This window comes from Oncorhynchus masou, chromosome 31 (assembly GCF_036934945.1).
Source record: "Oncorhynchus masou masou isolate Uvic2021 chromosome 31, UVic_Omas_1.1, whole genome shotgun sequence".
In the NCBI taxonomy this organism is placed as follows: domain Eukaryota; kingdom Metazoa; phylum Chordata; class Actinopteri; order Salmoniformes; family Salmonidae; genus Oncorhynchus; species Oncorhynchus masou.
Window position 1 is genome coordinate 53,988,351 of NC_088242.1, and position 19,817 is coordinate 54,008,167.

At 43.2% G+C, this 19,817-nt stretch overlaps 1 protein-coding gene across 2 annotated transcripts in view; it reads left to right on the plus strand.

Annotated features, from left to right (window-relative positions):
• The first annotated feature begins 11,567 nt into the window (after positions 1 to 11,567).
• Positions 11,568 to 19,817, plus strand: part of LOC135524119 (hepatocyte growth factor receptor-like) — a 72,185-nt gene continuing 63,935 nt past the window's right edge. Inside the window, exons 1-2 of one of the 2 annotated variants that reach the window (XM_064951326.1) lie at positions 11,568 to 12,049; positions 16,208 to 17,447. In XM_064951326.1, coding sequence (XP_064807398.1) covers positions 16,209 to 17,447 — 1,239 coding nt within the window. In that variant the 5' untranslated portion in view covers positions 11,568 to 12,049; position 16,208. The remainder of the gene's footprint in view (positions 12,050 to 16,207; positions 17,448 to 19,817) is intronic. The other variant, XM_064951325.1, reaches the window with a different exon arrangement.

A 19,817-nucleotide genomic window follows, 5' to 3' on the forward strand; every position in this document is an offset into this window, starting at 1 on the left:
AGGGCCTTCCGCTGACACCGCCTGTTATAGTGGTCCTGGGTGGCAGGAAGCTTGGCCCTGGTGATGTACTGGGCTGAGCCATACGCAATACCCTCTGTGGTGCCTTGCGGTCAGAGGCCGATCAGTTGTCATACCAGGCAGTGATGCAACCAGTCAGGATGCTCTTGATGGTGCAGCTGTAGAACTTTTTGAGGATCTGAGAACTCATGCCAAATCATTTCAGTCTCCTGGGGGGGAATAGGCTGTGTCGTGCCCCTTTCACGACTCTCTTGCTGTTTTTAGACCATGATAGTTAGTTTGTTGAGAGTTTTATTCCCTCTGGTTCCACATTTAACACGCTGGTAGAAATTATGTTAAAAGGATTTTAGTTTCCCTGCATTAACGTTTCCGGCCACTAGGAGCGGTGCCTCTGGATGAACCTCTCCCTGTTTGCTTATGGTTGTATGCAGCTTATTGAGTGTGGTCTTAGTGCCAGCATTGGTTTGTGGTGGTAAATAGACATCTATGAAGAATATAGATGTAAACTCTCTTGGTAAATAGTGTGGTCTACAGCTTATCATGAGATACTCTACATTTTTACATTTACATGTAAGTCATATGGCAGACGCTCTTATCCAGAGCGACTTACAAATTGGTGAATTCACCTTATGACATCCAGTGGAACAGCCACTTTACAATAGTGCATCTAAATCATTTAAGGGGGGGGGGGGTGAGAAGGATTACTTTATCCTATCCTAGGTATCCTATCCTAGGTATTCCTTTAGGAATCAGGCGAGCATAACCTTGAGACTTCGTTAGATTTCGTGCACCAGCTATTGTTTACGAATATACATAGACCGTCACCCCTTGTCTTTCCAGTGGCGGCTGTTCTATCCTACGAAAAAGTGTAAATCCCGCCAGCTGTACAGTATGTTATTCATGTTGTCGTTCAGCCACAACTCGGTGAAACATAAGATATTACCGTTTTGAATGTTCGTTGGTAGGATATACGTGCTCATCGTTCGTCTATTTTATTATCCAACGATTGCACGTTGGCTAATAGGACCGACGGTAAAGGCAGATTACCCACTCGCCGTAGGATCCTTACAAGGCACCCAGACCTACATCCCCGATATCTCTGTCTATTTCTCCTACGAATGACGGGGATGAGGGCCTTGTCGGGTGTCTGGGGTAAGTCCTTCGCGTCCAACTTGTTAAAGAAAAAATCTTCTGTTGTAGAGTAATCTCTGTCCTAATATCTATAATGAAAAAAAAACACACAATAGCACAATTGGTTAGGGGACCGTGAAACGGAAGCCATCTCCTCCGGCGCCATTATTAGAATCCTTCCTATTCAAGGTGTCCAAGCTGAAACTGTGAGGTGTATACTTTTGTTACAAAGTAGATTTGTTTAAGACTACCAAGAAACACTCTGTGTGACCCTGATTTAGCCCACTGCAGTAAAAGGTTAAATAATATGAAAAGCTAAGGAAATTCCACAATTCTACAATTTAACGAGAGTAGAGAGGAGAGTAAACATTTTAGCCACTGTGCCATCTGTCTCCACCCTGACTTGAATGTGGTAAGCAGAGTCATACTATATAACAGGGGTTATTTATCAATGAGGCCTTATGCCCATCTCTTCAGTGTTGCTAATTTTCCCCCTGTAGGTTGCACAACATCACCATGGTAACCAGAAACATTGAAACAAACAGTTGAGTAATACACTACAATGATTGAGAAAACAGGACCTATCTCAGTCTTGATTTATACAAAAAACACGTAACTTGCAGTAAGTACAGGTTGAGACAAGCAACTCCATATGCACTATATTTACAGAAGTATGTGGACACCCATTTGTGGAGGAGGAATAATGGTCAGGGGTTGTTTTTCATGGTTCGGGCCCCTTAGTTCCAGTGAAGGGAAATCTTAATGCTACAGTATACAATGACCTTCTAGACAATTCTGTGCTTCCAACTTCGTGGCAACAGTTTAGGGAAGGCCCTTTCCTGTTTCAACATGACAATTCCCCTGTGCACAAAAAGAGGTCCATACAGAAATGGTTTGTCGAGATCGGTGTGGAAGAACTTGACTGGTCTGCACAGAGCCCTGACCTCAACCCCATCGAACACCATTGGGATGAATTGGAACAGCGAGCCAGGCCTAATTCTCCAACATCAGTGTCTGACCTCACGAATGCTCTTGTGGCTGAATGGAAGTAAGTCCCCGCAGCAATGTTCCAACATCTAATGGAAAGCCTTCCTAGAAGAGTGGAGGCTGTTATAGTAGCATAGTGGGAGGGGACCAGCTACATATGAATGCCCATGATTTTGGAATTAGATGTTTGACGAGCAGGTGTCCACATACGTTTGGTCATGTTGTGTATCTGCTTAAACAGTATCTTGATTCACTGCCTCAATATCAGTAGCCTAATTACAGTTTAAAGGAATTTAAAGTTGCACTAAGGCTACCTTCATCTTTCACATTGTCCATCAGGCTTATTGTCTGTTCTGTCTGTCCCTTCTAGCGATTCTAATTCTATGGCCGGGACAGACCAACGGACCTCCCTGGACCTTCCAGAGAGGGTGTGGAACCCCTGAAGCACACACAGCATAAACACAGCAGGCCAGGCCTTACTGGACCATGGTCCATTAAGCACAACTGTCATTTTCACAGAAGACAACTGAATGAAACAGGGAGGAACTACTTGAACATGTCCAATAACACATTTTCCATTTCCATTGCAAAACGTTTTATTACGTCTTGCTACGGTGTGACCTAATGAATACATGACCCAGAAAACTACTACTAGAGAGGTGGAGAGGTGGAGAAGGCTTCCGTCAGTCCCAGACTCCCAGCCGCAGGTAGGTTACAGTAGTGAGGGAGAAAACCTCTCAGACTCCTCCAGGAGGGAAATTTCCATCCAGAGCTTCACACAGCGAGCCCAAAGCAGACATAACAGGAGGATGACAGAACACAAAGACATCAGTGTTACCTTGCCACAATGACCAACAGTCCTCACGCCATAGCCCTCTGGCATACATAGAGAATCAGACATCTCGTACTAGAGTTTGGATAAAGTTAAGAAAATGTGACATTAAACACATTTTTCTGTTGGAGTGACTGTTAGGTGATTGGTCATGTAGCCTACCAATGAAACAGCACAGTGGCGCCATCAGGTGATAACAGATTAAACCTGCATAGAGTACACACATCTCTCCTTGGTTACGAATGGTTTCTGAGTAAATCCACTCGACTCAATGACATATTCCACTTCTGGGAGAAAAAAAATGACTTGTTACATCCTCATTTCATTGAACAAGACAATAATTTGGTGCCTTGGAGGTGTCCTTCCCTCTCGCTGGGATGATTCATCCAATGATGGATCCGTCATCATACACAATGGAAAGAAAAGGTAAGGTGACAGACCTGTTTCCATTTTATTCTCTCTCTCTCTCTCTCTCTCTCTCTTTCTCTCTCTCTCTTCTCTTCCTCTCTTCTCCACCTTTACAACGGGGCAATGAGAACAGGTCTTGGACCCATGCTTTTTGGGGGCATGGTCCAGTCTAGATATCTTGGCCCACCATGAATAGTGATGATGGGGATGACACTGACATCACACAGGAAGACTGGCGGTGAGCCATCTCCTCCAGCCCCAGTGTCTAAGATCTACTCCCCTTACAGATGTTTCCTGTAGCACACCAGGTTTCTCTTCTCCACACCACCAGTCATCCTCTCACATAGCTATTTGTCTTTAAGCGTTCCAGTTTTGACTGCTTTGCTGTTGTCTTTTTGACAACACAATTTTACTGCATGGTGGAAAATGAGTCAGGAAAGATATATTTTTCAGAGAAGTACTGATGTCCACAGGTTCAATTGCACACACTGTATGTCTGGATTTGTCATCCATTAAACAGAACAGTCCGCCTCTCTATAACATACATGTTGTTAATCCACAGCTTGGGGAGAGAAGCCAGACAGGAAGGAGGAAGACGTCCCATACCTTACAAATATGAAATTCTCATGGCAGGCATTGTTACAGTCGTGCCCAGTCCCCTCTAGCCACCCTGTAATCCGAACCCATGACCTGGCTTCTCCCAGATGGGCGAGTGAGCCGGTAGAATAGTACTAGAGCTGCTCTGAGTCTTAAGAACCTGGCTCCACTTGAGCGTGATTTGTTTTGGGTCCGTTTCCTCGGGTAAACAAGCCGAGTGGATTTTTAATAGCTCTTTCAAGAAACCGCGTAAACATTTTAACTAGACCCGAGAGCATTCTACTAGAGACTGAGAGAGATTAAAAAATACAAATAATTCAACATATTGTAGTAAATGTTTTATTTTGGGACGGTTGTTTTGAGAATGGGAATCCGGATCTATTGCTCCCCCTGAAACAAATTCAAGAAAAGTTTAAGAGAAGGTTTTATTGTAACACTAAGTGAGGATTTATCTACCACAGCTAAATGTTATAGTATGCCTTTCTGAATTTGGATTCAGTTCATGTTTCCAATATTCCACAGATGACATCAGTTTGTCTCATATCACTTTTATTACATACGCTGTGCCGCAAATATGAACAATGACAATGAGATTTTGTCCGATAATGGCCACACAAGGAGAGATTAGAGGATGCCAGAGTCTTATTGATTGACACTTTTTCACTCTCAGATGTAGTTATCTTATTGTACAACTCCCAGATTGGGATCTTTTGATTTCCTATTTTATTACCACCACGCTTGTGACGCTACAAACAGACTGTCTCTGAGACGAGTACGTCCACCTGACCCTCACTCATCTTGACACAATGTCCTCTTCCTCTGACCTCCATCTTGTGATATTGACACATGTATGTCTCTCTTGTTGTTTACCAACCAAACATCGTGTTTTTATCGCCAAGATGCTTTATTATTGGACATTACTCTCGGTCACTGGCCTCCGGGCCTCCATCTCCATCTCCAAGATATGTGGTTAGTGACTGATTGATTGAGAGGAGAGGGGATCACTAAATCCCTGTCTATCCGTCTGTCTGTTACAGTGATCAACTTCTGGAGCGATCCCCCTCCCCTCCCCCAGCCCAGGCCACAGCAGGGTCAGGGCCACTAATGGGTCAAGCATCAATCAGAGTTTACAGTGACAGAATGGAGGATAGATCTCTATGGTCAGCAGTTACTTCAGGTTTCTATTGACCTGCCAGGTGATAAATACAGTATCTCTACTAGACTTACCACTGCTGGATGACTTGGGGACTGCTGAATGAAGATTGAGGAGATGAGGATTATTACTGTTCCACTCTCTTCCTCTTGACAGTGGGGTTCTCTGTGAGGTAAAAAATAAAATAAAAAAATAAAAAGAGTCATGGTGGCTCATAGGATTAAGTCAAGTAAGTCCCTCTCTCTGTTTATTTCTCCCCATTTTTTTTAGTTTTGCCTTTCTCTTTTCTGCCTGTCATTCGTTAGCCTCTGTTTATTCTGACTGCCACAATCTCTCTTCAAATTCCAAGAGGAAACAGTGCCTAGTTGTTCAAACTCTTCTCCACTAGATGGCAGCAACAGTTATAGAACGTTCATTGAACAGTCAAGCCTACGCTGGTCCGGGTTACTTTTGGGACACGTTATGTTCAATGAACGTAAATATGTTTATGCCGTACCCATGAAATCTGTGGAAATCGGATCCTTGCTATACATACAGGATGGCACTACAAATATCTCTGTTTATCAGAACTGTGGTGTGGTGGTGGATCGTGCGGTGAGTCTTTCACAGACCAACAACAGCAGTGACTACAGCGTGAAGACGTAAGGTTAACCACCCCGACCATCCACCCAACTGAACCTTTCCTCCTCAGCTGCTGTTGAGGAAAAATGCCCCAGTTGGAATGGAGACCACAGGAGCCCTTCAGGCACACGCACACACACACACACACACACACACACACACACACACACACACACACACACACACACACACACACACACACACACACACACACACACACACACACACACACACACACACACACACACACACCGTTCTGTCAGAGCAGACACACCCCTTGGTTACTGCCTCAGACATACTGTACATGCCCTGAGGTACTGCAAAAACACAGCAAACAGACATGAGACACACACTATAAAACCAACAAAGGAGGAGTAGCAGGCGAGGATACTCCACACTACGTAACTGTTGTTGACAGAATAAGGGTAGAGCGTTGACTCACAGAAACATTAGCAGGAAGTATGTGCACTTGAACAGAACACTCAAATAGGCCAGATAATGTCTCGTGTGACAGTGGGTGACTATGGTAAGGGTGCACATCGCCCAAACACATGGCGCCTGATTCACATGTTACATTCACCAGTTCACCAGTCACTAGAATGAAGTCATACGAAGGGCACTTATGCTACTTGTTCTCGCTTACTGTTGTCACTTGTTCCATCACACTCAACAGTCTCAAAGAAGTGGACCTCCCTCAGAAGTCAAAGGTTACCGTCACTTCTGCAGTCACTGTAGAATGTGAATAGTCTCCTACTGACCAGCGTGCCTGCTCATTTTATGTTCTCCAACATTACACTGTTATCTTGATTTCCCAACTCCCTTTCACTTCAATAGCCTGGTTTCAGGAAAGTGGGACAAAGTGATCATTGTGCTGTCCACTGTGATTCATAGGTGACACACTCAGCTGGGTTAGGACCCGTTTGAAATTTACTGTGGTGGGGAGGGAGTCCAAAATAGGGGAGAGTTGTGTGGTGTTTTATTGGGCACAGGGGGAGGGTAGTGTGTTTTATCCCTGGTTTACATTTGCTCTTTTGCAGGTTTTACTATATAATTTCTTTCATCCGAGCCACATTTCCTCATCTGCTTGAATGTGCCTCCCCATTATAAATGTGTTTTGTTACTTCCCTTACGCACTACACTTTTCCATGTGCTAACTATACCACAGGTATTTAGTACAGTCTACCAGTCTAAATGACTATCCTGTCCTCTATCCACCATTCATAGTCACAATAGCGGTAGGTGGATCGTTTGTACAGATCTGCAATAGGCTAACTAAGAATCGTACCACACATAAAAACCATTCAAATGAGCATTAACTTTGGATATGAATCCACAAGAACCAATGGGACGGGCTGATAGGCATCAGAGAAGCCAGGTGCATCATTGCTCATGAAAGAACAGTGAAAACATGAGACACTCAGCTTAAAAAGCACCCCTATTGATCTTGTTTAGGGACAATACAAGTGTCCTACCTAGACTAGCCTACAACACCACAATGCAATGAATCATTGCATTATTGTTTTCAAGTGGGTACACCATTCTATCCTAGGCTGCAGTGAAAGTGTAATTTGAATAGTGGCGCAAAAGCCCTGTGATTTGAATGTTTCATTCGATTTGGATCAGTTGTGGGTCCACTCTCAACAGTTTATAAGGTCACGAAAGGCACAGTAGCAGGCCAGTCTGGCTGTATTTTTAAATCTGATACTGAGATGCGCTTTCTGTTACATTTTATCCTTCTCCCAAATCGTCCTATAATAATGTAGCCACATACGCTCTCGGCAGGCCCAGTTATTCAGGAAAGCTTAACATGCTCTGCCTCCTCTCCAATCCGAGCGAGAAGGAAAGCTTCGATATAGCCTAAATATTTGTAATTTCACGTTAAAATGACCTTTTGTATGTGGCATAACCACAACCAGTCACAATGGTTTTAATCTGATTTAGGCTACTTCAAAAGTCTCCTGTAGGCATTCACACGTTTTGTCGAAAATATCATTCCAGCATCCTCAAAATGGCTTGACATTAACCAGGTTTCCATCCGACCTTTTTAAGCGAGTAAAGTACATGTCGGGGGGGAAAAAATGACATGACATCATGGCAAAGCATGTACTTTATTGGGCCAGATGAAATATGTTGTGATGAACTTCACAGGGTGGGGAAAGTGCACGGTGATGATCTTGATGCTCCTTTCAATACATTCTGAGGGTCTTATTCTGGTGGCGTGATGATCGATGCTTCGACTGCCGTTTGACAAATCAAAATAATCTCTCACTTTTGTCCATAATAATCTCATCATGTAGGCTATATCTTTACTGCACCTGCAAGCTTTCCGCTTAGAGCGCAAGTACCGATACCAGAGTGCACTAATTCGCTATGCCTAGCAAATGTTTCTTGTGACAAAACTATCAGTAGTAGGCCAAGAGTTGAAAATTAATGGAGACCCATTTAACTATGTATTTACGTATTTTACCCACAGAATTTTATCTGCAACAAGTCCATTTGATGGAATCACAACTCTGACGGGAAAATTAGCATTTTGTTTTTATGCAGTTTTTTATATTTGCCTGAAAATCTGGCAATTGGATGGAAACCTAGCTATAGATACCCTAAGGACTCTGGCAAGTGTCACTTTGATTATGCCTGCACATCATGGTTCACCAGCAGCCCAAAGCATCAAAAGAATAAGCTTCAGACCAGCTTATGAGAATTGTACAATTGTACCCCGCGCATACTCGTCTAGAGGTCGAGCATTTTAAGCAGCTAGCCTGGCTATCCGTGGATAATATAGTCATATTAATTCAACTTAGTCTGGTCCATAGAATTAGCACGGACTCAGCCCCCAGGTACCGATCCAACCATTTTTCATTTGTTTAAGATATCCACCAGCGTAATACCACAGCCAGAGACTCTTAACATTCACTGTTTTAAATATGAGTCTATCTGGTAAGTACAGTACCTGTACCTGTACAGTACCTGTACAGTACCTGTCAAAAGCTTGGACACACCTAGTCATTGCAGGGTTTTTCTTTATTTTTAATCTTTTCTACATTGTAGAATAATAGTGAAGACATCAACACTATGAAACAACACATATGGAATCATGTAGTAAGTAAAAAAAAGTGTTGAACAAACTTAAACATATTTTATATTTGAGATTCCTCAAAGTAGCCACCCTTTGCATTGACGACAGCATTGCACACTCTTGGCATTCTCTCAACCAGCTTCATGAGGTAGTCACCTGGAATGCATTTCAATTAACAGGTGTGCCTTGTTAAAAGTTCATTTGTGGAATTTCTTTCCTTCTTAATGCGTTTGAGGCAGTCAGTTGTGTTGTGACAAGGTAGTGGTGGAATACAGCAGATAGCCCTATTTGGTAAAAGTCCATATTATGGCAAGAACAGCTCAAACAAGCAAAGAGAAACAACTGTCCATCATTACTTGAAGAAATGAAGGTCAGTCAATACGGAACATATCAATAACTTTTTTCTTCAAGTGCAGTCGCAAAAACCATCAAGCGCTATGATGAAACTGACTCTCATTTGGACCGCCACAGGAAAGAAAGACCCAGAGTTACCTCTGCTGCAGAGGATAAGTTCATTAGATTTAACTGCAAGTCAAATATTTCACAGAGTTCAAGAAACAGACACATCTCAACATCAACGTTCAGAGGAGACTGTGTGAATCAGCCGTTCATGGTTGAATTGCTGCAAAGAAACCACTACTGAAGGACACAAATAAGAAGGGGAGACTTGCTTGGGACAAGAAACACGAGCAATGGACAAATTTGAGATTTTAAGTTCCAACCACCTTGTCTTAGTGCGAGGCAGAGTAGTTGAACGGATGATCTCTGCACGTGTGGTTCCCACCGTGAAGCATGGAGGAGGAGGTGTGAAGGTGTGGGGGTGCTTAGAATTAAAGGCACACTTAACCAGCATGGCTACCACAGCATTTTAAAGTGATATGCCATCCCATCTGGTTTGCGCTCAGTGGGACTATCATTTGTTTTTCAACAGGACAATGACCCAAAACCCACCTCCAGGCTGTTGAAGGGCTATTTGACCAAGGAGAGTGATGGAGTGCTGCATCAGATGACCTGGCCTCCACAATCACCCAACCTCAACCCAGTTGAGATGGTTTGAGATGAGTTGGGCCACAGAGTGAAGAAAAAACAGCCAACAAGTGCTCAGCATACGTGGGAACTCCTTCAAGACAGTTGGAAAAGCATTCCTCATGAAGCTGGTTGAGAGAATGCCAAGAATGTGCAAAACTGTTGTCAAGGCAAAGGGTGGCTATTTGAAGAATCTCAAATATAAAATATATTTGTTTAAAACTTTTTTGGTTACTACATGATTCCATTTCTGTTATTTCATAGTTTTGATGTCTTCACTATTATTCTACAATGTAGAAAATAGTACAAATAAAGAAAAACCGTTGAATGAGTAGGTGTGTCCAACCTTTTGACTGGTACTGTGTATCCCAGAGCTGTTGAGTGGAACGAACAACCACAGCAATTCAAAGCCATACCAGCCGTAACCACTTTAGAAAAGAATGGCAAAAGCTGGCTAATGTGTGAATAGTATAACCTTTTTTTGTCTGTGTCTCTGTAATGTGTCTGTATCTCTGTAATGTGTCTGTGTCTCTGTAATGTGTCTGTATGTATGTAATGTGTCTGTGGCTCTGTAATGTGTCTGTATCTATGTAATGTGTCTGTGTCTCTGTAATGTGTCTGTGTCTCTGTAATGTGTCTGTATCTCTGTAATGTGTCTGTGTCTCTGTAATGTGTCTCTATCTATGTAATGTGTCTGTATCTATGTAATGTGTCTCTATCTATGTAATGTGTCCGTATCTATGCAATGTGTCTCTATCTATGTAATGTGTCTCTATCTATGTAATGTGTCTGTATCTCTGTAATTTGTCTGTATCTCTGTAATGTGTCTGTATCTCTGTAATTTGTCTGTATCTCTGTAATTTGTCTGTATCTCTGTAATGTGTCTGTATCTATGCAATGTGTCTCTATCTATGTAATGTGTCTCTATCTATGTAATGTGTCTCTATCTATGTAATGTGTCTCTATCTATGTAATGTGTCTGTATCTCTGTAATGTGTCTGCATCTCTGTAATGTGTCTGTATCTATGCAATGTGTCTCTATCTATGTAATGTGTCTGTAAAAAAAAGAAATGTAGACCACAATGGTAATAAGTCCCCAATTTTATTGTGCCATCCCAGTCACTTCCAAACATCTTTGTACTGTGTGTATATATACTGAACAAAAATATAAACACAACATGTAAAGTGTTGGTCCCATGTTTAATGAGCCGAGATTTAAGATCCCAAGAAATGTTCCATACACACAGAAGCTTATTTCTCTCAAATTGTGTGCACAAATTTCTTTACATCGCTGTTCGTGAGCATTTCTCCTTTGCCAAAATAATTAATCCACCTGACAGGTGTAGCATATCAAGGAGCCGATTAAACAGCATGATCATTACACAGGTGCACCTTGTGCTGAGGACAATAAAAGTCCACTCTAAAATGTGCAGTTTTGTCACACAACACAATGCTACAGATGTCTCAAGTTTTGAAGGAGTGTGCAATTGGCATGCTGACTGCAGGAATGTCCACCAGAGCTGTTGCCAGAACTTGCCTCTTTATTGATAGCTAAGGGAGCATTTTTAACTTGACAACCAATAATTAAGAATAGACTGAGTCGGTGGTCTTTCTTGGGGAAGTCAGGTGGAATGTTGGATAGATTTTCTAGTGAGAAGGAAAGGTGCTTCTATAACGAGTTATAGGCTATTTTATTTACTTGTTATGGCACATAGAATTATTAATTAACATACAATGTGGGAACTAAGCTACAGACTGAACAATACTGAGAAAAGTTAGCGTTGCTATCGATGAAACCTGTAAACTCACCTGAGTGTAATCGCGCGCCTTCCAACCACCCGCAGTACAGTAGTCGAGAGGAGGAGCGCTGCGCGCTAAAGCGGACAAAAATACGCAGGGGGTTAGAATGCCTGTGTGTGTGTGTGACCTACACATCTACATTATATCCCGAGTCACACAGGTCCGCAGCTTGTGAATCGGAGTCAGAAAGAGTCGAAACGGGGAAACGGTTGTGATCGTTTTGAAAAGAAAGGGAAAACGTCTGATAGAGTATACAAAGTCAAACATCTCCTGCGCATCAATTTGTTCTTTAGCGGTCAAAACGTTGATGCATGCGTGAGGAATCCTGAGTTTTGTGGGCTACTATGATTTGAAAGAAGAAACCAAAACATAACTGAGATAGTTGCCTAACTGACAGGTAAGTTCTATTTTTGCCTTTCTATTGTTCATGTTTGCTTTACTTTGAATGACTTTGTAGCCTGTGACTCATCCACGAAACACTCGTCATTGCTTTATAGGTCGTTTTCAATACAACGTCCCAATAAGGTGTAGAGCGTTAGATTTACCTTTTTGGGGCAAGACCCACAGCTCCGCTAATACCATTGCCGTTTACAAAGGATTGATAAATAAATGTTATACTATTTGGTTAAAATATCCTCACCTCTTGAAGAGCACAGGCAGACCTACAAATGTCAGATTATTCCATGCAAAAACAAAACAATTGCGCACAATGGCCATTATTGAATTCTTTCAATGATTAAAGAAAATAAGATTGTCCAAATAGCCTAAGTTTTGCAATACATGCATTATAATATGCTCCGAATTTATAGCCTACACTAACCAAAATCTCCAGAAATAGTCTCACAGAAATGTCCGCGTGTTCCCTCACAGAGCAATTTCTCTCATGAGTCATTTCCCTCTCTTTAAATCACAATATATCCTCAAATATTCTGTTTCTCAAAGCTGTATTTACTTAGGAAGAGTCATTGTTCCTTGCAATAACACCTCTTATAGGGAATTAATTGTTTCGGGAGTGGAGCAGGTGCGTGGTAGAATGTGGAGTCGAGAAAATGTGTTTTTGTTCCTCACTCTTACTCATAATTTTAAGTTTAAAAAAACAAACGAGTCACTTGACCAGTGTGCACACCTGCCACTTAGGCTCCCATCCATCCTTGAAAATAGTATAGTAGTCAGGACTCTGGACTGGTGATGGTCCATGTTAATTGGTCGATGTTAACTTGCACGACTTTTGGCGGACCCTGTAAAACAACATATTTCACTGCACCTATCTGGTGTATGTGACAATAAAACATTCTTATTGTTTCGTTTTTTACAATCTTGTAATGGTTCTATGTTTTAGGGCAGTTAATATCCTAAAGAAATCCCAGAGGGTTAATCAATAACTTGTTTGCAGTAATTAAGTCCCTACTGTATCATTCATTATATAATGGAAATCATCATTTCCATAGTCCATTACATGATGGCTGGGGAGCAACCATTTTATATGATAATGAGTTGGATCAATTGTCTGAAAAAATCAATAACATAACTTCCTATACCAGTTCCATTTATTGGTTTTTCTGAAAATCGACAATATAAGCTAAAAAAAGAACTCTGAGGGGTTCTGTTGGGCTTTCTCTCCTGCAGTTTTTGTTGTCTTGTTAAAAATGTGCTGAACCACCAACTCAGATCGTCCTGATATGGATCATACTTGCAAATTATCTGATGACTATCATGCATGGGGTCGAAAATCTCTCTCTATTTATCTCTGTCTCTCTCTCTCTCTCTCTCTCTCTCTCTCTCTCTCTCTCCCACACTCCCTCTTTCTCTGACACTCTGACAGACCCTAAAAGCATTCCCCAGTGGATTGCCATTTAAGTGGCCTGCGCCAACTATATATCATTTTGTACAGAGCACCACTCAAAGTCCCCCTGCATTGTTTTAATTGAGTTCCATCTCCCGCTACCTTGGAGACATTTTCTAAACTTAGCGCCGTGGTTGGTTGCATCGCCCTGCAGAGAGGGAGGCCTGCTGTGTCCACGACTCCACCATGATTCACCATGTTGGGTCGCACTGTGGATGGAATTTGGAACCACAGAAGTGGTGCTCAATGGTGTTTGGTGGTGCTCGGTCAACACAGCGGCACGCTACTTCAATAGCCTACGACTTTATTGTCCCTCAGTCAGCACATCAGCAACAGTACTCCAGTCCCTCATGAGTGTCAGCGATTGGCTTGTTCACAATAATAACGAGTCATAGTAGAAGTGCTGATGTGTTTGGTATTGAAGTAGGGCTCTATTAATGCTCCCATATCGGCTTTCAGCAACAGTGATATTACTGAGGTGATGCTGTGGTGGAGTGAGTAAACCATGGCTTTTAACCCCAAAACACAGATCCATATGTGTGCCGAGCTGACAAGCAAATTGTCCCTATCTCTTGTGTTTCTAATGGTCTCTATTTGTAGCAAGAGAATGCTCCTTTTTCTCCATATACAGTTGAAGTCTGAAGTTGACATACACCATACATCCCTGTCTTGGGTCAGTTAGGATGACCACTTTATTTTAATAATATGAAATGTCAGAATAATAGTACTGAGAATGATTTATTTCAGCTTGTCTCGACTTCCGCCGAAGTCGGCCCCTCTCCTTGTTCGGGTGGTGTTCGGCGGTCGACGTCGCCGGCTTTCTAGTCACCACCGATCCATGTGTCATTTTCGTTTTGTTTTGTCTGTATTACACACACCCGGTTTCAATTCCCTTATTATGTTCCTTATTTAACCCTCTGGCATATCTTTCTGTTCTGTCCGTGATTGTTGGTGTCTTAGTGGTTGTTGTAGGTGTTAGTTTGACTGTGCCTTGTTGGAATATTGCCTGTTTGTTTTATTGAGTAAACTCAGTTGTTTTGCTCTAAGCTGTGTCCTGCGCCTGACTCCGCTACATCTCTGCACCCAATCGCTGACACAGCTTGTATTTCTTTCATCACATTCCCAGTGGGTCAGAAGTTTACATACACTCAATTATTATTTGGTAGCATTGTCTCTAAATTGTTTAACTTGGGTCAAACTTTTCGGGTAGCCTTCCACAAACTTCCCACAATAAGTTGGGTGAATTTTGACCCATCCCTCCAGACAGAGCTGGTGTAACTGAGTCAGGTTTGTAGGCCTCCTTGCTCGCACACTCTTTTTCAGTTCTGTTCTTCCTATCTTCTATAGGATTGAGGTCAGGGCTTTGTGATAGCCACTCCAATACCTGGACTTTGTTGTCCTTAAACCATTTTGCCACAACTTTGGAAGTATGCTTATGGTCATTGTCCATTTGGAAGACCCATTTGCGACCAAGCTTTAACTTCCTGACTGATGTCTTGAGATGTTGCTTCAATATATCCACATATTTTTCCATCCTCATGATGCCATCTATTTGGTGAAGTGCACCAGTCCCTCCTGCAGCAAAGCACCCCCACAACATGATGCTGCCACCCCCGTGCTTCAAGTTTGGGATGATGTTCTTCGACTTGCATGCCTCCACAGTTCTATTCTTGTTTCATCAGATCAGAGGACATTTCTCCAAAAAATATGATCTTTGTCCCCATGTGCAGTTGCAAACCGTAGTCTGGCTTTTCTATGGCGGTTTTGGAGCAGTGGCTTCTTCCTTGTTGAGCGTCCTTTCAGGTTATGTTGATATAGGACTCGTTTTATTGTGTATATAGATACTTTTCTACCTGTTTACTCCAGCATCTTCACAAGGTCCTTTGCTGTTGTTCTGGGATTGATTTGCACTTTTCACACCACACTTTTCACATCATCTCTAGGAGACAGAACGTGTCTCCTTCCTGAGTGGTATGACGGCTGCATGGTCCCATGGTGTTTATACTTGCGTACTATTGTTTGTACAGATGAACGTGGTACCTTCAGGTGTTTGGAAATTGCTCCCGAGGATGAACCAGACTTGTGGAGGTCTACAATATTTTTTCTGAGGTCTTGGCTGATTTCTTTTGATTTTCCCATGATGTCAAGCAAAGAGGTACTGCGTTTGAAGGTAGGCCTTGAAATACATCCACAGGTACCCCTCCAATTGACTCAAATTATGTAAATTAGCCTATCGGATGCTTGTAAAGCCATGACATCATTTTCTGGAATTTTCCAAGCTGTTTAAAGGCACAGTCAACTTAAGTGTATGTAAACTTCTGACCCACTGGAATTGTGATACAGTGAATTATAAGTGAATATGAGTTTGAATGACTCAAACCTAAGTGTATGTAAACTTCCAACTTCAACTGTAACTCTGTCTGATCAAGTGAGGGCAATCGAGGAAGACATTTAAAAAATGGATGGTGTTTTCTTTGTGTTAGTGACTGTTCTCAAAATCAAATCAAATCAAATTGTATTTGTCACATACACATGGTTAGCAGATGTTAATGCGAGTGTATCGAAATGCTTGTGCTTCTAGTTCCGACAATGCAGTAATAACCAACGAGTAATCTAACCTAACAATTCCACAACTACTACCTTATACACACAAGTGTTCTGAATAAGTAATTCCTCATTTTTAACTCATTTTAAAACTTTTTTTTGGAACAGGATGAAGAATATCTGCTTGTTGGACATCGCTCACATTGTGATCATCCGCTGGGCTCTTTGTTTCTCCGGGTCCGTGGTGATGGGTCAGTGTAATGAGGCAGCTGAGAACTCCAAGCTCAACCTGTCTGTGACCTACGACCTGCCCACCTTTGAGGCCATCTCCGCCATTCAGAACCTGGTAACCTTCGAGGGGACCATCTACATTGGTGCCATGAACCGAATCTATGCACTGTCAGAGAACCTGACCAAGCTGTCGGAGTACCAGACCGGGCCCGTGTCTGAAGGCGCTGTCAGAAGGCGGTGTGGTCCTAGTTGTCAGGATGGAGCCTGCGGTAAGACCAACGCTGTGGTGGACAATTATAACATGGCCCTGCTGGTGGAGCGTTATTATGACGATGAGCTGTTCAGCTGCGGCTCAGCGGATGCCGGTGTCTGCCGTCGCCACCTGCTGGAGAGAAAGAAGGTGGACAGGGAGGTACAGTGCATGTATTCACCCAAGACAGATCAAGGAGGACGGCACGGCTGCCCCGACTGCGTGACTAGCCCCCTGGGGTCCCGTGTGCTCAACGTGGAGAGCGGAGGCGTGGTGAGATTCTTCGTAGGAAATTCGGAGATCCCCAGAAGCCCATCCCGGATGATCTCCAGCCCCCAGGCCCAGCAGCCACAACACCACACCATCTCAGTGCGTCAGATGAAAGAAACCCAAGATGGTTTCCGCTTCTTCTCCGACCAGTCCTACATGAATTTGGCCCCGGGCCTCCGCGGCGACCACCACCTCCAGTATGTCTATTCCTTCCAGAGCGGCTACCACGCCTACTTCCTCACCGTGCAGCGGGAGGGCCACAGCTCGCAGGTTTACCACACCCGCATCGTCCGCATGTGCGGCACGGACCCGGAGCTGCGGCGCTACGTAGAGATGCCATTCGAGTGCATCCTGACGGAGAGGAGGAGGCGGCGGCGCTCAGCCAGCATCGAGGTGTTTAATGTCCTCCAGGCAGCCCACGTGGCCAAGGCGGGCCGCGAGCTGAGGCAGGAGATGGGGCTGAAGGAAGGGGAGGACGTGCTGTTCGCTGCCTTTGCCCGGTCCAAGCCAGACTCCCCGGAACCCAGCGCAAACTCGGCCGTCTGCGTCATCTCACTGGCAGACGTCAACAACTTCTTCAAGGACTTCATCCAGAAGTGTCACACCAAGCAGCCGTACCATTTCACCGGCTCCGAGGAGAAGCGATGCTACAACGGGGTAAGAACTGAACAGCAATGCACTATAACAGTTATTTGTTATAGAATAGACTGCACTGTAGATGTAGTGAGAGTACTCTTCGAGTGTATTACGGTTATTAGGTTATTTTCGGGATTTTAGAGTTAGAGAATTAGCCACTGCAGTACATACGGTATGTAGTTGACTTGAATAAAACATGGATTAAGGAGATCTAGCGAGGCACAAGAATTCAGTGATAAGTCCTTATGGGAGGGAGTCAACTGTCTGGCCTCACTGGCCTCATGCCTCTCCTCTTCTCTGCTTTCTCCATCCATACTTCATCATTGATGGGATCAATCGGTTAAATCATCTGATCAATAGTGACACGAGTTTAACTGCTGACGACCTCTCCGGAGGTCCTGTCAATAGTCTTGTCAATATCTGTAGCAGCACTAAAAATCCTCCCTTGACTTCATCGATACCTGGGTTCAAATACAATTTAAAACAATTGCTTAAGCAAACGCTCAATGTGCAGTATATTTGAAAGATTTCAAGTAGTATTTGATTCCAGGTAGGCCTGATTGAATCATTACCTAACCTGCAGCCATATAACCTATAGGCCTGGTCACCATGTAATGTTAAGCCAGTGTATAACTCGGGTGCACTCCCACAGAATAAGGATGTTAATAGGTTTGAACGATTATGTAGACTTACAGTAGAGATACAGAGGGAGGAGAGCAGGGGAGGGGGCTGCAGAGAAGAATGCAGAGGGGACAAATGGAATCACGGAATGCATTTCTGACTCTTAGTAGGGAGCCCCGATGAATCTGTGGTAGAATAACAGGGACTCGGCAGCTGCTGGGAGGAAGATGATCCCATCCCTATGCCCGTCAGAGCAGAGGCATCTAATGAGAATCTCTCTCTCTCTCTCTCTTTCTCTCTCACTCCCTCCTGAAAATTGTTTTGCACGAGGGTAAATTTCCTCTCCATCACAAGGATTGTATCTATTTTTCTGTGATACCCCCAAGTGTCTTGAAATAGGGAATCAGAACTCTGGACTACTGATGGTCAATGTTATCTCTCTGCTTTCCCTCTACATGCCCACCTACATCTGATTCCATCTGTGGGAAAGAGAACACGGGGTTAGTCTAGATATAGCATTAAGCCAATCAATAATAGTGACCATCAAGCTACTTCTAAAGTTATAGATCTATTCTATTCTACACTGAAACACAACCCCGCCAAGCCGCACTGCTTCTTGACACAATGCACGCTTAACCCGGAAGCCAGCCACACCAATGTGTCTGTGGAAGCACAGTACACCTGGAGACGGTGTCAGCGCGAATGCGTCCGGCCCGCCACGGGAGTCGCTAGAGCGCGATGAGACAAGGAATACCTTGCCGGCCAAACCCCCCCTCCCTCCCTCACCCAGCCAATTGTGGGTCTCCCGGTCTCAGCCGGCAGCTATACAGCCCGGTATCGAACCAGGATCTGTAGTAACGCAGCAAGCGCACTGCGGTGCACAATCTTATCAGAGATTATTTTTCCTTGACTAATTACACTACTTGACAGACAAGAGAGCCACGTCAGATGCCTTGAGGTGCAGCGTTCTCTACACTTAGAAAGTGTAATCATGTGTAACACCTTTTAATAATTCCACAGTCAGAACTAAGTAGGCTACGTTTTTATAGCCTACATCATCTTTCTTGGCAGCTGTTGCGTGTCAGTATCCCCATTATTATTGTTTTGGGTTTAGTGGTGTACAGTCTCTCCTGCTCTTGTTCTCAGTCTCTCTTTCACCGACTCTGAACACTCTCAAACATTCATCACTCAAATCTGCTATTTCAAATATTTTGGTTTTGTGTGATTCTCTGCTTCAGACAATGTCATACAGTTAAATCCATCTAGTCGATTATCAAATGTTGTGTTGATTTGCTGCAGCCAAAAGAGCTTTTAACGATACGCGACAGGTAAACGCTAACAGGGTTTCTCTTTTTACGTATGACTTCAACAGTCATTCAAACATATTCCGTTGTGCCGTTTCAAGTCTAAACAACAAGTAATTTAAACTTTAAAGCACCACATTTTTTTTAATCCAGGGGAAAGGCAGTAAAGAACTAATGAGTATGAACGTACAATAACTGACCAACCGTCCACAATGTTTTACCCTGTTTTTGTTTTGAAGCCTGAAGAAGGATCACCTCCCAGTTGTTGTCTAATGAATGTATGGGTCGTATTCGGTGGCATATGGCAAGTAGGCTCTCTCTCTTATTGCATAGTAAGAGAACCAGATAATCTAGGCCATAAAACAGTAAAACGTTGTCAACGTATGAGGCATGCTTTAGCTCACTTTACATCATTTGCTTTATCATCTGGTCAACTAAACTGACCTGGAATAGGAATTTAAAGGAG